The 17,184-nt window shown below is 63.0% G+C and overlaps 2 protein-coding genes across 2 annotated transcripts in view; one reads left to right on the top strand and one right to left on the bottom strand.

Moving 5' to 3' along the window:
* Nucleotides 1–45: 45 nt before the first annotated feature.
* On the bottom strand, nucleotides 46–4,848 carry LOC136789208 (protein phosphatase 1 regulatory subunit 14B-like). The gene is given in 7 exon segments (XM_066989186.1): nucleotides 46–451; nucleotides 567–599; nucleotides 1,222–1,403; nucleotides 3,913–3,979; nucleotides 4,087–4,137; nucleotides 4,443–4,583; nucleotides 4,585–4,848. Coding segments are annotated over 7 exon segments (723 nt in total). The 5' UTR covers nucleotides 4,765–4,848; the 3' UTR covers nucleotides 46–382.
* A 572-nt stretch (nucleotides 4,849–5,420) lies between these two features.
* LOC125181800 (1-phosphatidylinositol 4,5-bisphosphate phosphodiesterase beta-3-like) overlaps nucleotides 5,421–17,184 on the top strand; it is a 37,216-nt gene continuing 25,452 nt past the window's right edge. Inside the window, 8 exon segments of the mRNA XM_066989185.1 lie at nucleotides 5,421–5,551; nucleotides 9,624–9,701; nucleotides 11,451–11,519; nucleotides 13,508–13,557; nucleotides 13,559–13,646; nucleotides 14,811–14,890; nucleotides 15,632–15,685; nucleotides 16,565–16,640. Coding sequence (XP_066845286.1) covers nucleotides 5,447–5,551; nucleotides 9,624–9,701; nucleotides 11,451–11,519; nucleotides 13,508–13,557; nucleotides 13,559–13,646; nucleotides 14,811–14,890; nucleotides 15,632–15,685; nucleotides 16,565–16,640 — 600 coding nt within the window. The 5' untranslated portion in view covers nucleotides 5,421–5,446.

The following is a 17,184-nucleotide window of genomic DNA, read 5'->3' as shown; positions in this document are numbered from 1 at the left end:
TTTGGGGGGGGGGAGGGGGGGGGTCCCCAAACACCACGCGCCCCGAAATGTCAAAACGCCGTTTATTAAATCCATATAAAAACAACCCCAAAAAGTCACGGAAGAATTGAAAAAAACTAGAAAAGCACCCCAAAAAAATGTGCCCCGCCCCCGCCCCGGGTCCAGGGGACCCCAAAACACCCCCTGGAGCCCCCCCCCCCCAAACCCCAAAACCGTGTTCATGGGGGGGGGGGGGAGGCAGATTGAGGGGGGGGGGCTGTGATTATCGCTGCAGGGGGACCCTGAAATTGGGGTCCCACGTTTTGGGGTCGGCCCCCCAAAAATTGAGGGGTGACCCCCCCCACCCCCAAAAAAAAATTGATGGGGGGGGGGGAGGGGGGGGTCACTTCTTTTGGGGGGTGTTGAGCTTCTGCATCCCCCGGATCTTGTCCAGCAGGTCACAGACGAACGCCTGCGGGGAGGAAAGGGTTAATGGGTGGGGGGGACCCCAAAACCGAAGGGGGGGACCCCAAAAAAGGGGACCCAGAACTTGGGGTGCCCCCCCCCATCCCCCCCCCCCCACTTACCTCTGTGGGCTTGTAACAGTCAACCAGGATTTCCTATTAAAAGGGAAAATTGGGGTTTAAGGGGGGGGGTTTGGGGCCCCTCCCAAATTGGGGGGACCCCAAAAGTGAAGGGGGACCCCAAAATCGGGCAGATTCGCCCCAAAATATTGAGGGGCGAGCCCCCTTTTTGGGGCAAACCCCCTTTTCCTGCTCAAGTTCGGGGGCATCCCAAGGGTTTCGGGGGCACCCCCAAATTTGTGACCCCCCCCCCCAGGATTTCAGAACCCCCCAAAATTAGAGGGGGGCCCCCCAAATTTGAGGGAAAATCCCCCCCCCCCCCCCCCCCCCCAAATCACCTCCTTTTTCCCCTGCCAAGCTTTTGGGGAGAAAAAAGCAGGATTTGTGTATTCTGCAGCATTTTGGGGACCCCCCCCGAATTATTGGGGCACCCCCTGGGCTGTGGGGGGACCCCAAAACTCGGGGGGGGTCCCCTAAAATGGGGGGGACCCCTAAAATTGGGGGGGACCCCCTGTATTACTTGCTCCTGTGATTCCAGGGGGAGTTTTGGGGGGGTTCCCTGAGATTTGGGGGGGCCCCCCCGGTTTTGGCCCCCCCCCCCAGGGGGTTTTGGGCCCCCCCCTGGGTTTTGGGGCCCCCCCCTGGGGTTTTGGGGTACCTGCACGCGGGCGCTGCGGGCGCCGTCGCTCTCCATCTCCAGCAGCTCGTCCACGTCGATCTCCAGCTCCGGGATCTCCCTCCTCCTGGGGGGGGGGGACACAAAAAAAAGGGGGGGGGGGGCAAAAATAAATATGGGGGGGCAATAAAAGGGGGCCCCGATAAAAGGGGGCCAAATAGAAACTGTAAAGGGGGGGGGGGGGACAATAATGGGGGGGGTCCCAATAAAATGGGGACAAAAATAAATATAAAGGGGGGGGCAATAAAAGGGGGGGCTCCCAATAAAATGGGGGGGGCAAAGTCAAATATAAAGGGGCCCATATAAAAAGGGGGGGCCCAATAAAAAGGGGGCAAATATAAAATGTAAAGGGGGGGCCCCAATAAAAGGGGGGCAAAAATAAATATAAAGGGGGGGGGGCAATAAAAGGGGGGGCTCCCAATAAAATGGGGGGGGGGCAATGTAAAATATAAAGGGGCCCCAATGAAAAGGGGGGGCAATAAAAAGGGGGGGGGGGCTGATAAAAAATATAAAGGGGGGGCCCCCAGTAAAAGGGGGGGGGCAACTGTAAAATATAAAAGGGCTCCGATAAAAAGGGGGGGGCAATAAAAAGAGGGGGGGGCAATAAAAAAGAGGGGGGGGGGCTTGAAGCCAGGGGACCCCAGCCCACGTGGGGGGGGCCTTGGAAGAGGGGGGGCCTGGGGAGCAGGGGGAGGGGCCTAAGAGGGTGGGGGGCGGGGCCTAAGAGGGTGGGCGGGGCCTAAGAGGGTGGGCGGGGCCTAAGAGGGTGGGCGGGGCCTAAGAGGGTGGGCGGGGCCTAAGAGGGTGGGCGGGCCTAAGAGGGTGGGCGGGGCCTAAGAGGGTGGGCGGGGCCTAAGAGGGTGGCGGGGCCTAAGAGGGTGGGCGGGGCCTAAGAGGGTTGGGACGGGGGCGGGGCCTAAGAGGGTGGGCGGGGCCTAAGAGGGTGGGCGGGGCCTAAGAGGGTGGGCGGGGCCTAAGAGGGGTGGGCGGGGCCTAAGAGGGTGGGCGGGGGCCTAAGAGGGTGGGCGGGGCCTAAGAGGGTGGGCGGGGCCTAAGAGGGTGGGCGGGGCCTAAGAGGGTGGGCGGGGCCTAAGAGGGTGGGCGGGGCCTAAGAGGGTGGGCGGGGCCTAAGAGGGTGGGCGGGGCCTAAGAGGGTGGGCGGGCCTAAGAGGGTGGGCGGGGCCTAAGAGGGTGGGCGGGCCTAAGAGGGTGGGCGGGGCCTAAGAGGGTGGGCGGGGCCTAAGAGGGTGGGCGGGGCCTAAGAGGGTGGGCGGGGCCTAAGAGGGTGGGCGGGGCCTAAGAGGGTGGGCGGGGCCTAAGAGGGTGGGCGGGGCCTAAGAGGGTGGGCGGGGCCTAAGAGGGTGGGCGGGGCCTAAGAGGGTGGGCGGGGCCTAAGAGGGTGGGCGGGGCCTAAGAGGGTGGGCGGGGCCTAAGAGGGTGGGCGGGGCCTAAGAGGGTGGGCGGGGCCTAAGAGGGTGGGCGGGGCCTAAGAGGGTGGCGGGGCCTAAGAGGGTGGGCGGGGCCTAAGAGGGTGGGCGGGGCCTAAGAGGGTGGGCGGGGCCTAAGAGGGTGGGCGGGGCCTAAGAGGGTGGGCGGGGCCTAAGAGGGTGGGCGGGGCCTAAGAGGGTGGGCGGGGCCTAAGAGGGTGGGCGGGGCCTAAGAGGGTGGGCGGGGCCTAAGAGGGTACTGGGATGGGGGCGGGGCCTAACGGGATTGGGCAAGGGTGGGTAATCAGGCTTAAGGGGGCGGGGCCTAAGGAAGTGGGTGGAGCCTAAAGGGGCCAATGGGACAGGGGGTGTGGCCTAAAGGGGGTACCAGGATGGGGGCGGGGCCTAAGAGGTTACTGGGATGGGGGCGGGGCCTAAAGGGAGTAGGCGGGGCCTAAAGGGAGTAGGCGGGGCCTAAAGGGAGTAGGCGGGGCCTAAAGGGAGTAGGCGGGGCCTAAAGGGAGTAGGCGGGGCCTAAAGGGAGTAGGCGGGGCCTAAAGGGAGTAGGCGGGGCCTAAAGGGAGTAGGCGGGGCCTAAAGGGAGTAGGCGGGGCCTAAAGGGAGTAGGCGGGGCCTAAAGGGAGTAGGCGGGGCCTAAAGGGAGTACCAGGATGGGGGCGGGGCCTAAGGGGGTCATCAGGTGGGGGCGGGGCTTAATGGGGGTCACTGGGATTGGGGGCGGGGCCTGAGGGGGTTACCAGGAGGAGTGGGTGGGGCCTAAGGGTGGGCGGGGCTTGGGGGGGGTCACCTGCCTAAGTGGGAGGAGCTTAAGAGGATTACTCTTAATCCTCTTAGATTAAGAGTAATTAAGAGAGTGGGCGGGGCCTAAGGTGGTACCGAGCTGGGGGCAGGGCCTAAGAGGGTGGGCGGGGCCTAAGGGGTTACTGGGCCTTGGGGGCAGGGCCTCAAGGGGATACCAGGCCCTGGTGGGCGGGGCTTAATGGGCTACTGGGTGCAGTGGGTGTGGCCTAAGAGGCAGGGCGGGGCCTAAGTGGTTGCAGGCGGGTGGGCGGGGCCGAAGGGGTCACTGAGCTGGGGGGGCCTTGGGGGGATACCGGGACCAAGGGGCGGGGCTTCAGGGGGTGGGTGGGGCCTAATGGAATTGCTGAGCCAGGGGGCGGGGCATAGAGAGTGGGTGGGGCTTCAGAGGCCTCTGGGCCTGAGGGGGCGTGGCCTAAGGGGTTACCAGACCAGGGGCATGGCCTGGGGGGGTCACTGGGCCAGTTGGGCGGGGCCTGGAGAGTGGGCGTGGCCTAAAAGGGGTTACCAGGACTAGGGGGGCAGGGCTTTGGGAATACTGGGGGCAGAGGGCGGAGCCTGGGGGGGTCAAAGGGCACGGGGGTGGGCCCTGAGGGGTTACCGGCCTGGGGGTGGGGCCCGGAAAGTGGGCGGGGTCTAAGAGGGGCGTGGCCTTGGGGATACGGGGGTGGGGTTTAAGGGGTTACCGGAGAGGGGGGCATGGCCTGGGGGGTCACCGGGCATGGGGGCGTGGCCTGGAGAGTGGGCAGGCCTAAGAGGGGTTACCGGGGCTAGGGGGCGGGGCTTTTGGGGATACCGGGCCCGGGGAGTGGGGCTTGGGGATTACCGGGGCAAGGGGGCGTGGCCTGGGGGATACCGGGAGGGAAGGGCGGGGCCTAAGGGGGCGCGGCGGCGGAGGCACGGGGGGGCGGGACCCTAAGACGACACCGGGCCCGGGGGGCGGTGCCTGGGGATTACCGGGGCAAGGGGGGCGTGGCCTGGGGGATACCGGGCGGGGGGGGCGGGGCCTAAGGGGCGCGGCGCCGGTACCCGGCAGTCGTAGAGCGCCGTGAGCTGCGCCAGGATCCACTCCTCGAGGTGCAGCCGCTTGCGGAGCTCCCCGCCGGTCGTAGCGCACCGTCACCTTCCCCTGCCGCCTCCCCGCCGCCTCCTCCGCCGCCTCCGGCCCGGCCGCGAAACAAACGCGGGGCCCGGCCCCGCCGCTCGGCCCCGGCCCCGGTCCGGCGGCGGCCGCCGCGGGGGGCTCGGGGGGGCCCGGGCCGCCGCACGGCGCCGCCATGCCCAGCCCAGCCCAGCCGGCGCCGGACCGGAACCGGAACCGGCCGCGCCGGAAGCGGAAATGACCTCACCGACCCCCACCACCCCCGCCCGCCGGTGGGCCTAAGCGGCGGCCGCCGCTGCCGCCGCGCGCTCCTTTGTGCCGCCGAGAGGCGCCGGCCACGCCCCCTTAAAGCGGCCACGCGGGCGGTGGGGCCCGGCGCTTAAAGCGGCCACGCGGCGGCGCGGGGCCACGCCCCGGTCCGCCAGGCCACGCCCCTTCCGCGAGACCACGCCCCCGTGGACTAATTCCATTCGGCGAGACCACGCCTCCAATAAGACCACGCCCCCAATGAGACCGCGCCCCTTATTGACCACGCCCCCTCCTTGAAACCACGCCCCCTCCTTGAGACCACGCCCCCTCACTGAGACCACGCCCCCTCACTGAGACCACGCCCCCTCCTTGAGACCACGCCCCCTCCCTGAGTCCTAACTCGCCCTGTGAGGCCACGCCCCCTCCCCTAGACCACGCCCCCTCCGCCCCCAAACCACGCCCCCTCCCTCCCAGCCCCGCGCGCGCGCCCGCCGCTCCCAGTCCCCGCCCCCTCCCCCCCGTCGCCACCCAATCACGGAGCAGCGCGGCCCCTTGGCCCCGCCCCCTCGCCCGGTTTGGCCCCGCCCCCCGGCCCGGCCCGGCCGCAGCCATGGCGGCGCCGCGCCCGGCCCCGGCCCCGGCCCCGCTCCCGTTGGAGCCGCCGCGGGTGCCCCCGATGCTGGTGGGGGGCAGCAAATTCATCCGGTGGGACGAGGTGAGGCCCCCGGGACCCCCCCCGGGACCCCCCCGAGATCCCTCCGGGACCCCCGGAACCCCCCGAGACCCCCCGGGACCCCCCCGGGACCCCCGGGACCTCCCCGGGACCCCCCCGAGACCCCCCCGGGGACCCCCTCGAGACCCCCGAGACCCCCGGAACCCCCCTGGGACTCCCCCGAGACCCCCCAGGGACACCCCTGGAACCCCCGCGGGACCCCCGGGATCCCCCCGGGACCCCCCCGGGATCCCCCCGGGACCCCCCCGAGATCCCTGGGACCCCCCCGAGAACCCCCCGAGACTCCCGGGATCCCCCCGAGACCCCCTCGAGACCCCCAAGACCTCCCCGGGACCCCCCCGAGACTCCCGGGACCCCCCCCCCGGAGCCCCCCGAGCCCCGCGGGGTGCCCTCGGAGATGCTGAAAAAGCGAGAAATGGCCCCAAAATCGGCCCCAAATCCCCCCCCCCCGAACGCTCAGGGGAGGAACAGAGCCCCAAAAGCCTCAGATCGCCCCCAAAACCTGCCCCGAACCCCCATATTCCGTCCCCAAAGCCCCAAATCCCGCCCCAAAAGCCAAAACTACCCCCGAAAAAAATCAAATCACCCCAAAACCCTGCCCCCAAAACCCCAAATCCTGCCCCCAAAGCCCTAAACCACCCCAAAACCACCCCAGGACCCCCCAAATCCTGCCCCAAAAGCCCTAAATCCTGTCCCCAAACCCCCAAATCCTGCCCCCCAAACCCCCAAACGACCCCAAAAACCAGACCCCTATAATCCACCCCAAAACCACCCCCTAAAAACCCCCAACCGCCCCAAAAACCCGTCCCAAAACCACCCCAGAAATCCCCAAATCTCACCCCAAAACCCCAAATCCCGCCCCAAAATCTCCCAAAGCCACCCCAAAACACCCCAAATCCTGCCCCAAACCCCCCATATCCCACCCCAAAGCCCCCCAAAAAAGCCACCCCAAAACCCCCAAGCCACCCCAAAATCCTCCAAAACGTCCCCAAAACCTTTGAAACTGCCCCCAAAGCTGTCCCAAAACTCCCTAATTCACCCCAAAAACGCCTCTCCCAGACCCCCTAAGTCATCCCAAAACCTGCTCTGAAAACCCCAATTTGTGCCTACCCCACCCCAAACCCTCCAAGTCGTCCCAAAACCCACCCCAAAAGCCCCAAATCTGCCCCAAATCTGCCCCAAACCCCCCCGCGATGCCCCGAATCTGCCCCAAATCACCCAAATCCTCCAGCTCAGCCCCAAATCACCTCAAAACCCCTCAAAAACCCCTAAATCACCCCAAAACACACCCATATCCCTCCAAAGCACTCCAAAACCCCCGAATCACCCCAAACCCATTCAAAAAACCCCAAATCACCCCAAAACGCACCCCAAAACCTGCTGAGACCCCAAACTTCCGTCAAAGCTCCGTATTTTCCCCGTATCGCCCCTAAATCACCCCAAAGCCCCAAATAATCCCCAAATCCCCCCAGACCTCCTCCAAACCCCCCCAAAACCCCCAAATCCCCCATTTCAGGCCCCAAACTTACCCCGCACACCCCCCCCGAAATCACCCCAAAGCCTTCAAAATGCCCCAAACCGCCCCAAAGCCGCCTCCAGCAGCACCCCAAAAAACCCCAAACCGCCCCCAAAACCCCCAGATCCGCAGGGAAGCTTCAGAACAGCCGGGGTTGCCTCAAAACACTAAAATCCACCCCAAAATCACCACGGGGAGCATTCTGGGCTCCCTAACCCCCCCCCAAAAAACACCCCCAAATCCCAAATCTCCCCGATTTTCCCCCAAACCATCCTAAATCCACCTGAACCGCCCCAAAATTAGCCCCATTTTTTTTTTTTGTCCTCCCAATCTACCCCGAAGCCCCCCAAGTCCCCCCAAATCCTATAAAATGCCCCCAAAACCTCACAAAACGTCCCCAAAAGCCCCCCCAACCCCCCAGGACCCCGCAGGGCCCCCCAGTACCACACCCCCACCCCATTACCCCCCCCCCTCCAAATTTTGGGGCACCCCCCCCCTTGACCCCATTTCCACGCGTACAAACCCCATCCCCGTTTTGGGGACAAAAATCGGGATTTTCACTCCTCCGGGGCGATGCCCCCCTGGGGGACCCCCCCCCGTAAATCCCGCAGCGCCCCCAAAATCGCCTCGTTTTGCCCCAATTTCGGCATTGCGGAATGAGGGGGGTGGGGTGACCCAGATCCCTTTGATTTTGGGGGGGGGGGGGCGTTTTATGGGGTCGGGGGCGTTTTATGGGGTCAGGGGGGCGCGCGGCCCCCTCCTGGCCCCCCCCCCAGCTTAAGGGGTTCCCCCATTCCCCCCCCCCCCGGCCCTTTTGGGGTGCCCTTGGACGCCGCCCCCCCCCTTTTTCCACGTGGGGGGGGGGGGGAATTATTTTATGGGGGGGCAAAGTCCGCGCGGAAGGGCTGCCCCCCCCTAAAAGCCCCACCCCACAGTTTGGGGGGGCCCTGGGGGGGCTCCCTGCGGGATTTCAGGGGTGCCGGGGGGGGGATCCTGACGGTTTTGGGGTCCCTGGGGGGGGTTTGGGGTGGTTTTGGGGTCGTTTGGGGCTCCTGGGGGGGGGGGTTGGGGTGTTTTGGGGTGTTTCGGGGTCTTTTGGGGCCCCTTGCATGGTTTTGGGGTCATTTAGGGCTCCCCGGGCGGTTTTGGGGTGGTCGGGGGTCATTTGGGGTCCCCGTCATGGTTTTGGGGTCTTTTGTGGCTTCCTGCGTGTTTTTTGGGGTCATTTAGGGCTCCCTGGATGGTTTTGGGGTGTTCTTGGGTGTTTTGGGGGTCATTTGGGGTTCCCGTTAGGGTTTTGGGGTCTTTTAGGGCTTCCTGCTTGGTTTTGGGGTCTTTCAAGGATTCCCGCATGGATTTTGGGGTCATTTAGGGCTCCCTGGATGGTTTTGGGGTGCTCTTGGGTGGTTTGGGGGTATTCTGGGGCTTGCTGCGTGGTTTTTTGGGGTCGTTTAGGGTTCCCTGGATGGTTTTAGGGTGTTCTTGGATGTTTTCGGGGTCTTTTGGGGTCCCCTTCGTGGTTTTGGGGTCTTTTGGAGATTCCTGCGTGGTTTTGGGGTCTTTTAGGATTTCTTGCATGGTTTTGGGGTCGTTTGGGGCTCCTTGCATGGTTTTGGGGTGTTCTTGGGTGGTTTTGGGATCATTTGGGGTCCCCTTCAGGGTTTTGGGGTCTTTTGGGCTTCCTGTATGGTTTTTGGGGTCATTTACGACTCCCTGGATGGCTTTGGGGTGTCCTTGGGTGTTTTGGGGTCATTTGGACTCCCTGCATGGTTTTGGGATCTTTTGGGGCTCCCTGCATGGTTTTGGGGTGCTCTTGGGTGATTTTGGGGTCCCCTTCATGGTTTTGGGGTCATTTGGAGCTTCCTGAATGGTTTTGGGGGGGTCTTGTGGGGTTTCCTGCAGGTTTTTGGCGTGTTCTTGGGTGGTTTTGGGGCTCCCTGGCAGGTGGGGGGGGGTCCTGATGGTTTTGGGGTCCCCTGGGGGCTCCTTGGACACTTTTGGGGTGTCCTGGGATGGTTTTAGGGCAAAACCTGGTGCTTTTGGGGTCTCTTGGAGCTCTCTGGGTGCTTTTGGGGTGCCCCTGCGTGGTTTTGGGGCCAAACCCCGTGTTTTTGGGGTCCCTGTAGCATCCCCGAGTGCTTTTGGGGTCCCCCTGTGTGGTTTTGGGGCCAAACCCGGTGGTTTTGGGGTCCCTGTGGCATCCCTGAGTGATTTTGGGGTCCCCCCTATGGGGTTTTGGGGTTCCCCTGGGGCTCCCTGCATGGTTTTGGGGCCAAACCCGGCGCTTTTGGGGTCCCTGTAGCATCCCCGAGTCCTTTTGGGGTCCCCCTGTGTGGTTTTGGGGCCAAACCCGGTGCTTTTGGGGTCCCCCTGCGGGGTTTTGGGGGTTCTCTGTAGGATTTTTAGGGACGCTGCTTTTGGGGCCCCCCCAGCAGCCTTTGGGAGGCCGGGGGGGGGAATTTTGGGGGCGGGGGGGGATTGGGGGAGCGGAGGGGGGGGTGGATTTTGGGGTCCCCCTGACCCCGAGCCCCCCCCCAGGACCCCCCGACCCGCACCCTGGTGACGCTGCGGGTCGACGCCGACGGCTTCTACCTCTACTGGAACGGCCCCAGCATGGTGAGGACCCCCCCCCCCCAAAAAAAAGGGGGGGCACCCCAAAACCTCGACCCCCCCAGCACCCCCCCCAGCACCCCCCCAACCTGCTCCCCCTGCCCTGACCCCAAAATCCCCCCCCCAGAACCCCAAAATCCTTCAGAACCCCCCCAAAACCCTCCTGGGGTCCCCAAAATCCCCCCCCAATTCCTCTGGGGTCCCCCCCCCCCCTTTCTGAGCCCCCCCACCCCAAAATCCCCCCCCCGAACCCCAAAATCCTTCAGATCCCCCCCCAAAACCCTCCTGGGGTCCCCAAAATCCCCCCCCTTTCTGCCCCCCCCATTCCGCCCCCCCCTGCCCCCCCCTTCTGCCCCCCCTTTTTGCCCCCCCCCCCCCCGGAACCCCGCTCCTTATCTCCCGGCCCCGGCACCGGATGGGACGGGGGGGGGGGGGGACACGGGGAGGGGGGGGGCGCGGGGGGGGGGACCTTTCCACGCCCCTCCCCCCCCTCCAGGAAGTGCCCCCCCGCCCCTCCCCCATGGGCGGAAGCGGCCGGAGGCTGGGAGCCAGCGGGGGGGGGGGGCACTGGGATACTGGGATGTAATGGGGGGGGCACTGGAGTTAATGGGGGGGGCACTGGGATGTAATGGGGGGGGGCACTGGGATACTGGGAATTAATGGGGGGCACTGGGATATAATGGGGGCACTGGGATACTGGGATGTAATGGGGGGGGCACTGGGAGGTAATGGGGGGGGCACTGGGATATTGGGAGGTAATGGGGGGGCACTGGGAGGTAATGGGGGGCACTGGGATACTGGGAATTAATGGGGGGGCACTGGGAGGTAATGGGGGGCACTGGGATACTGGGATGTAATGTGGGGGTACTGGGAGGTAATGGGGGGGGCACTGGGATACTGGGAATTAATGGGGGGGGCACTGGGAGGTAATGGGGGGGGTACTGGGAGCCAGTTGGGGGGGGCACTGGGGTACTGGGAATTAATGGCGGGGGCAGTGGGAGGTAATGGGGGGCACTGGGATACTGGGAAGTAATGGGGGGGGGCACTGGGAGCCAGTTGGGGGGGGGCACTGGGAGCCAGTTGGGGGGGGGCACTGGGATAGTGGGAATTAATGGTGGGGGCACTGGGAGGTAATGGGGGGGTACTGGGAGCCAGTTGGGGGGGGGCACTGGGGTACTGGGAATTAATGGCGGGGCACTGGGAGGTAATGGGGGGGTACTGGGGTACTGGGAATTAATGGGGGGCACTGGGAGGTAATGGGGGGGTACTGGGAGCCAGTTGGGGGGGGCACTGGGATACTGGGAATTAATGGCGGGGGCACTGGGAGGTAATGGGGGGGCACTGGGAGCCAGTTGGGGGGGGGGCACTGGGATACTGGGAATTAATGGGGGGGCACTGGGAGGTAATGGGGGGGGCACTGGGAGACAGTGAAGGGGGGCACTGGGATACTGGGAATTAATGGGGGGGGCACTGGGAGGTAATGGGGGGTACTGGGAGGTAATGGGGGGACACTGGGATACTGGTAGGTAGTGGGGGGGCACTGGAAGCCAATTGGGGGAGTACTGGGATACTGGGAAGTAATGGGGGGGGCACTGGGAGGTAATGGGGGGGCACTGGGATACTGGGATGTAATGGGGGGGTACTGGGAGCTAATGGGGGGGGCACTGGGATACTGGGTATTAATGGGGGGGGCACTGGGAGCTACTGGGGGGCACTGGGATCTCTGGGGGGGTGCTGACGGGTGCCCCCCCCCAGGAGGTGGAGGTGCTGGACGTCTGCGCCATCCGCGACACCCGCACCGGGCGCTACGCGCGGGTCCCCAAGGTGAGGGGGGTCCTACGTAAACACGGGGGGCCCTACAAAAACATTGGGGGGCCCTACGTAAACATGGGGGGTCCTACATAAACATTGGGGGTCCTGCGTAAACATTGGGGGGGCCCTACGTAAACATGGGGGGCCCTATGTAAACATTGGGGTCCTACATAAACATTGGGGGGGCTCTACGTAAACATGGGGGGCCCTATGTAAACATTGGGGTCCTACATAAACATTGGGGGGGTCCTACGTAAACATGGGGGGCCCTATGTAAACATTGGGGTCCTACATAAACATGGGGGGGTCCTACGTAAACATTGGGGGGCCCTCCATAAATATTGGGGTCCTACATAAACATGGGGGGTCCTACATAAACATTGGGGGGTCCTACATAAACATTGGGGGGGCCTTATGTAAACATCGGGGTCCTACGTAAACATGGGGGGTCCTACATAAACATGGGGGGTCCTACGTAAACATGGGGGACCCTACGTAAACACTGGGGGGTCCTACGTAAACATTAAGGGTACTATGTAAATATTGGGGGTTCTACGTAAACATGGAGGGGCTTACCTGAACATTGGGGGGCCCTACATAAACATGGATCATAAACATGGGGGGGCCCTATGTAAACGTGGGTGGGCCCTACGTAAATATCGGGGACCCTGTGTAAACACTGGGGACCCTACGTAAACATGGGGAGCCCTCCATAAAGACCCCGTTTTGGGGTCTTTTCTCTCCATTTTGGGGTCTTTTCTCCCTCTTTTGGGGACCCAGCTCCCATTTTGGGGTCTTTTCTCCCCATTTTGGGGTCTTTTCTCCCCATTTTGGGGTCCCCGCTCCTCATTTTTGGATATTCCCAGCTCCCCATTTGGGGGATTTTATCTTCATTTTTTGATATTTTCTCCCCGTTTTGGGTGGGTTTTCCCCATTTTTGGGGTATTTCTCCCCCCCTTTGGGGTGTTTTCTCCCCCCTTTGGGGTATTTTCTCCCCATTTTGAGGTATTTTCTCCCCACTTTGGGGCATTTTCTCCCCTTTCTGGGGTCCCACCTCCCCATTCTGGGGCTTTTTCTCCCCATTTTGGGGTATTTTCTTCTCATTTTGGGGTCCCAGCTCCCCGTTTGGAGTATTTTTTCCACATTTTTGGGGCGTTTTCTCCCCCTTTTGGGGCATTTTCTCCCAATTTGAGGTATTTTCTCCCCATTTTGGGGTCCCGGCTCCCCATTTTTGGGTATTCCCAACTCCCCATTTTGGGGCGTTTTCTCCCCCTTTTGGGGTGTTTTTTACCCATTTTTTGTAATTTACTCCCCATTTGGGGTGTTTTCTCCCCATTTTGGGGTCCCAGCTCCCCATTTTGGGTATTTCCTCCCCATTTGGGGTTTTTCCTCCCTGTTTTCGGGTCAGAGTTCCCCATTTTGGGTGTTGGGTGCCCCATTTTGGGGTATTTTGTCCCCATTTTGGCATGTTCTCTCTTCGTTTTTTGATATTTTCTCCCCTTTTGGGGGCGTTTTCTCCCCATTTTGGGGCATTTTCTCCCCATTTTGGGGACATTTTCTCCCCATTTTGGGGACATTTTCTCTTTATTTCTGGGGCGTTTTCTCCAAATTTTGGGGTGTTTTTCTCTTTATTTTGGGGGCGTTTTCTCCCCATTTTGGGGGCGTTTTCTCCAAATTTTGGGTCATTTTCTCCAAATTTTGGCTATTTCCTCCCCGTTTTGGGCTATTTTCTCGAAATTTTGGGTCATTTTCTCCAAATTTTGGCTATTTCCTCCCCGTTTTGGGCTATTTCCTCCAAATTTTGGGTCATTTTCTCCAAATTTTGGCTATTTCCTCCCCGTTTGGGCTATTTCCTCCAAATTTCGGGTCATTTTCTCCCAATTTTGGCTATTTCCTCCCTGTTTTGTGCTATTTCCTCCCTATTTGGGGTGTTACCCCCCCCCTTTGGGTCTCGGCGGGTGCTGTTGCTCCGGCCGGGCACCCATGGGTGCTGTGCTCAGGACCCGCGGGCGCGGGAGGCGCTGGGTTTCGGGGAGCCGGGGGGCACCCGGGGGGCGCCTGCTGACGGTGGTGCACGGCCCCGACATGGTCAACGTCGCCTTCCTCAACTTCGTGGCCGTGCAGGACGACGTCGCCCAGGTGGGGGGCACCCATGGGTGCTGCGGGGGGGGGGGGGGGGGGTCCGGGGGGGCCTGGGGTGAGGTTTGGGGGGGGGGGTCTCTGGGGGGTTTGGGGGGCTTTGGGAGGGTGTTTTGGGGGGGTCTGGGGGGCTTTGGGAAGATTTTGGGGTCGGGGGGGGTCTCTGGGGGGCTTTGGGGGAGATTGGGGGGTCTGGGGGGGTCTTTGGGGAGATTTGGGGGAGATTTTGGGGGTCTCGGGGGGGGGTCTTTGGGGAGGTTTTGGGGGGTTCTGGGGGGGGCTTGGGGGGGTTTGGGGAATCGGGGGGGCTTTGGGGAGGTTTGGGGGGTTCTCGGGGGGGCTTGGGGGTTTTGGGAGGCTGTTTTGGGGTGGTCTGGGGGATCTGGGGGGGCTTTGGGAAGATTTTGGGGTCTGGGGGGGTCTTTGGGGGAGATTTTGGGGTCTGGGGGGGTCTTTGGGGAGATTTTGGGAGGGGCTGGGGGTCTCGGGGGGCTTTGGGGAGGTCTCTGGGGGGTTGGGGGGCTGTGGGAGGCTGTTTGGGGGGATTTGGGGATATTTTGTGGGTGGGGGGGCGTCTGGGGGGTCTCTAGGGGCGTCTTTGGGGAGATCTGGGGGGGTCTTTGGGGTCTGGCAGAGATTTGGAGGGGTTTGGGGGGTCTCTGGGGGGTTTGGGGGGCAGATTTAGGGGATCTGGGGGCCTTGAGGGAGTTATGGGGGGGTTGGGGGATCTGCGGGGGGTCTTGGGCTGATTTATTGGGGGGGGGGGGGGGGGGTCCTGGGGTGGTTTATTTTGGGGAGGGTCCCGGGCTGATTTGGGGTCTGGGGGCCTTGGGGGAGCCATGGGTTGATTTATTTTGGGGGGGGTCCTGGGCTGATTTATTTGGGGGGGGGTCCTGGGCTGATTTATTTGGGGGGGGGTCCTGGGGTGATTTATTTTGGGGAGGGTCCCGGGCTGATGTTTTGGGGGGGGTCCTGGGGTGATTTATTTTGGGGTCCCAGGCTGATTTATTTGGGGGGGTCCTGGGGTGATTTATTTCTGGGGGGTCCCGGGCTGATTTATTTTGGGGGGGTCCCAGGCTGATTTATTTTGGGGGTCCCGGGGCTGATTTATTTTTGGGGGGGGGCTCCCCGGGGGCTGACCCGTTTTGGGGGGGCGCCCCCCAGGTGTGGGCGGAGGAGCTGTTCAAGCTGGCCAACAACATCCTGGCGCGCAACGCCTCCCGCAACACCTTCCTCAGCAAGGCGTGCGTACCCCGAAACGCGGGGGGCCCCCAAATCCCCCCGACCCCCCAAATCCCCCCGACCCCCTAAATCCCCCTGACCCCACCAAATCCTCCCTGACCCCCCATACCCCCCAAATCCCCCCTGCCGCCCCCAAATCCCTCCCGTTGCCCGAATCCCCCCCTGCACCCCACATCCCCCCCCCTGCACCCCAAAATCCCACCCTTGAACCCCCCAAATCCCCCCAAATCCCCTGGACCCCCCCCAACCCCACCACACCCCCAAATCCCCTCGTGCACCCCAAAATCCCACCCCTGAACCCCCAAATCCCCCCAAACCCTCCTGACCCCCTCAGCCCTCCCCAACCCTTCCCAAATCTCCCCCCGCACCCCCAAATCCCCCCGTGAACCCCAAAATCCCCCCAAAACGCCCTGCCCCCCCCGGATCCTCCTTGCACCCCCAAATCTGCCCCCAAATCCCCCCTGGCCCCCCAGACCCCCTCAACCCCCCCGCACCCCCAAATCCCCCCGCACCCCCAAATCCCCTCTGCACCCCCAAATCCTTTCTATTGCCCCCAGAACCCCAAATCCCCCCAAATCCTACCCAAACCCCCAAATCCTCCCCCAAAACCCTCCTGACCCCCCAAATCCCCCAAACCCCAAAATTCCCCCTAAACCCCCAAATTTTCCCCCAAATCCCCCATGAACCTCGTGCCCCCCCCAATTTGGGGTGCCCCCCCCCCAATTTGGGGTGCCCCCCCACAGGCACAGGAAGCTGACGCTGCAGCTGAACCAGGACGGGCGCATCCCCGTGAAAAAGTGAGAGCCCCCCCCAAAAAATTTGGGGGACCCCCTCAAATTTGGGGACCCCCCATAAAATCACATCTCTAACCCGCCCCCCAACTGTTGAACCCCCCCCCCCCAAATTGTTTAACCCCCCCCAAATTCTCCCCCCCCCCCCCAATTTGCATCGATCCTCTCGAGGCCACCCCAAAATTTGCCCCCCCGAGCGCCCCCCAAATTTTTGGGGACCCCCCAAGTTTTTGGGGTCCCCTGGAACGAGGGGGGGCTCACCCCATTGTGGGGCTTTTAGGGACCCCCCTTCCTTTCAGGCCCCCCCCCCAATGTTGGCGGTCCCCCCCAAATTGTGACCCCCCAATTTTTGGGGTCCCCCCCAAATTTGGGGGCGCCCTCCCTTAAAAACCCTCAACCTGCCGCTCCCCCAAATTTGGGGACCCCTTTTTGGGGGGGTTCCCCTAAGATTCTGTGGCCCCCCCCCCAAAATGTGGGTCCCCCCAAGTGTCGGGGCCCCCCCGCCGGGGGCCCCCTCAATGTGCCCCCCCCCCCCAAATTTTGGGGCTCCTTATTCTCAACCCTCACCCAAATTTGGGACCTCTTTTGGGGGGTTCCCCTAATATTTCGGCCCCCCCCAAAATGTGGGGTGCCCCCCAATGTTGGGGTGCCCCCAAATTTTGGGGTGCCCCCCAATGTTGGGGTGCCCCCGAAATTTTGGGGTGCCCCCAATTTTGGGGCGCCCTCATTCAACAACCCTTACCCTGCCGCTCCCCCAAAATTTGGGACCTCTTTTGGGGGGTTCCCCTAATATTTCGCCCCCCCCAAATGCGGGGTCCCCACCAAGTGTCTGGGGCCCCCCCAAATGTTGGGGTGCCCCCCCAAATTTCGGGGTGCCCCCCCCAGCATCCTGAAGATGTTCTCGGCCGACAAGAAGCGCGTGGAGACGGCGCTGGAGTCCTGCGGGCTCAGCTCCAACCGGGTACGGCCCCCCCCCAAAAATTTTGGGGTCCCCCCCCCAAACCTTTAGGGTCCCCCTCCAACCTTCGGGGTCCCCCCCCAACCTTCGGGGTCCCCCAAACCATTTGGGGCCCCCCAAAAACCTTTGGGGTCTCCCAACCCCCCCCCAAAGCCTTTGGTCTCCCCCAAAATTTTGGGGTCCCCCAAACCTTCTGTGCCCCCCCGAAACTTTGCCCCCCCCAAACCTTTGGGGTCCCCAAAAGACCCCTAAAACCCTAGAGCGGGGTCCCCCCACCTCAGCCCCCCAATCCATCCCCCCCAGTTTTTCCCCTCCCTGGGTCCCCCCCAAACCCTTGGTGCCCCCCAAAATCTTTGGGGTCCCCCAAAAAACTTCTGGTGCTCCCCCCCCAAAATTTCCCCCCCCCAAGGCCTTTGGGGTCCTTTTTCCCAAAACCTTTGGGGTCCCCAGTCCCCCCAAACCTTTGGGGTCCCCCAAAAAGCTTTGGGGTCCCCCAGTCCCCCCTCAAATCTTTGGGGTCCCCCAAAAAATCTTTGCTGCCCCCCCC

The sequence above is a fragment of the Anser cygnoides genome, unplaced genomic scaffold (assembly GCF_040182565.1).
Source record: "Anser cygnoides isolate HZ-2024a breed goose unplaced genomic scaffold, Taihu_goose_T2T_genome scaffold_43_1, whole genome shotgun sequence".
Classification (NCBI taxonomy): domain Eukaryota; kingdom Metazoa; phylum Chordata; class Aves; order Anseriformes; family Anatidae; genus Anser; species Anser cygnoides.
The sequence above is the reverse complement of the archived record's forward strand: the minus strand, read 5'-3'. Positions and strand labels throughout refer to the sequence as shown.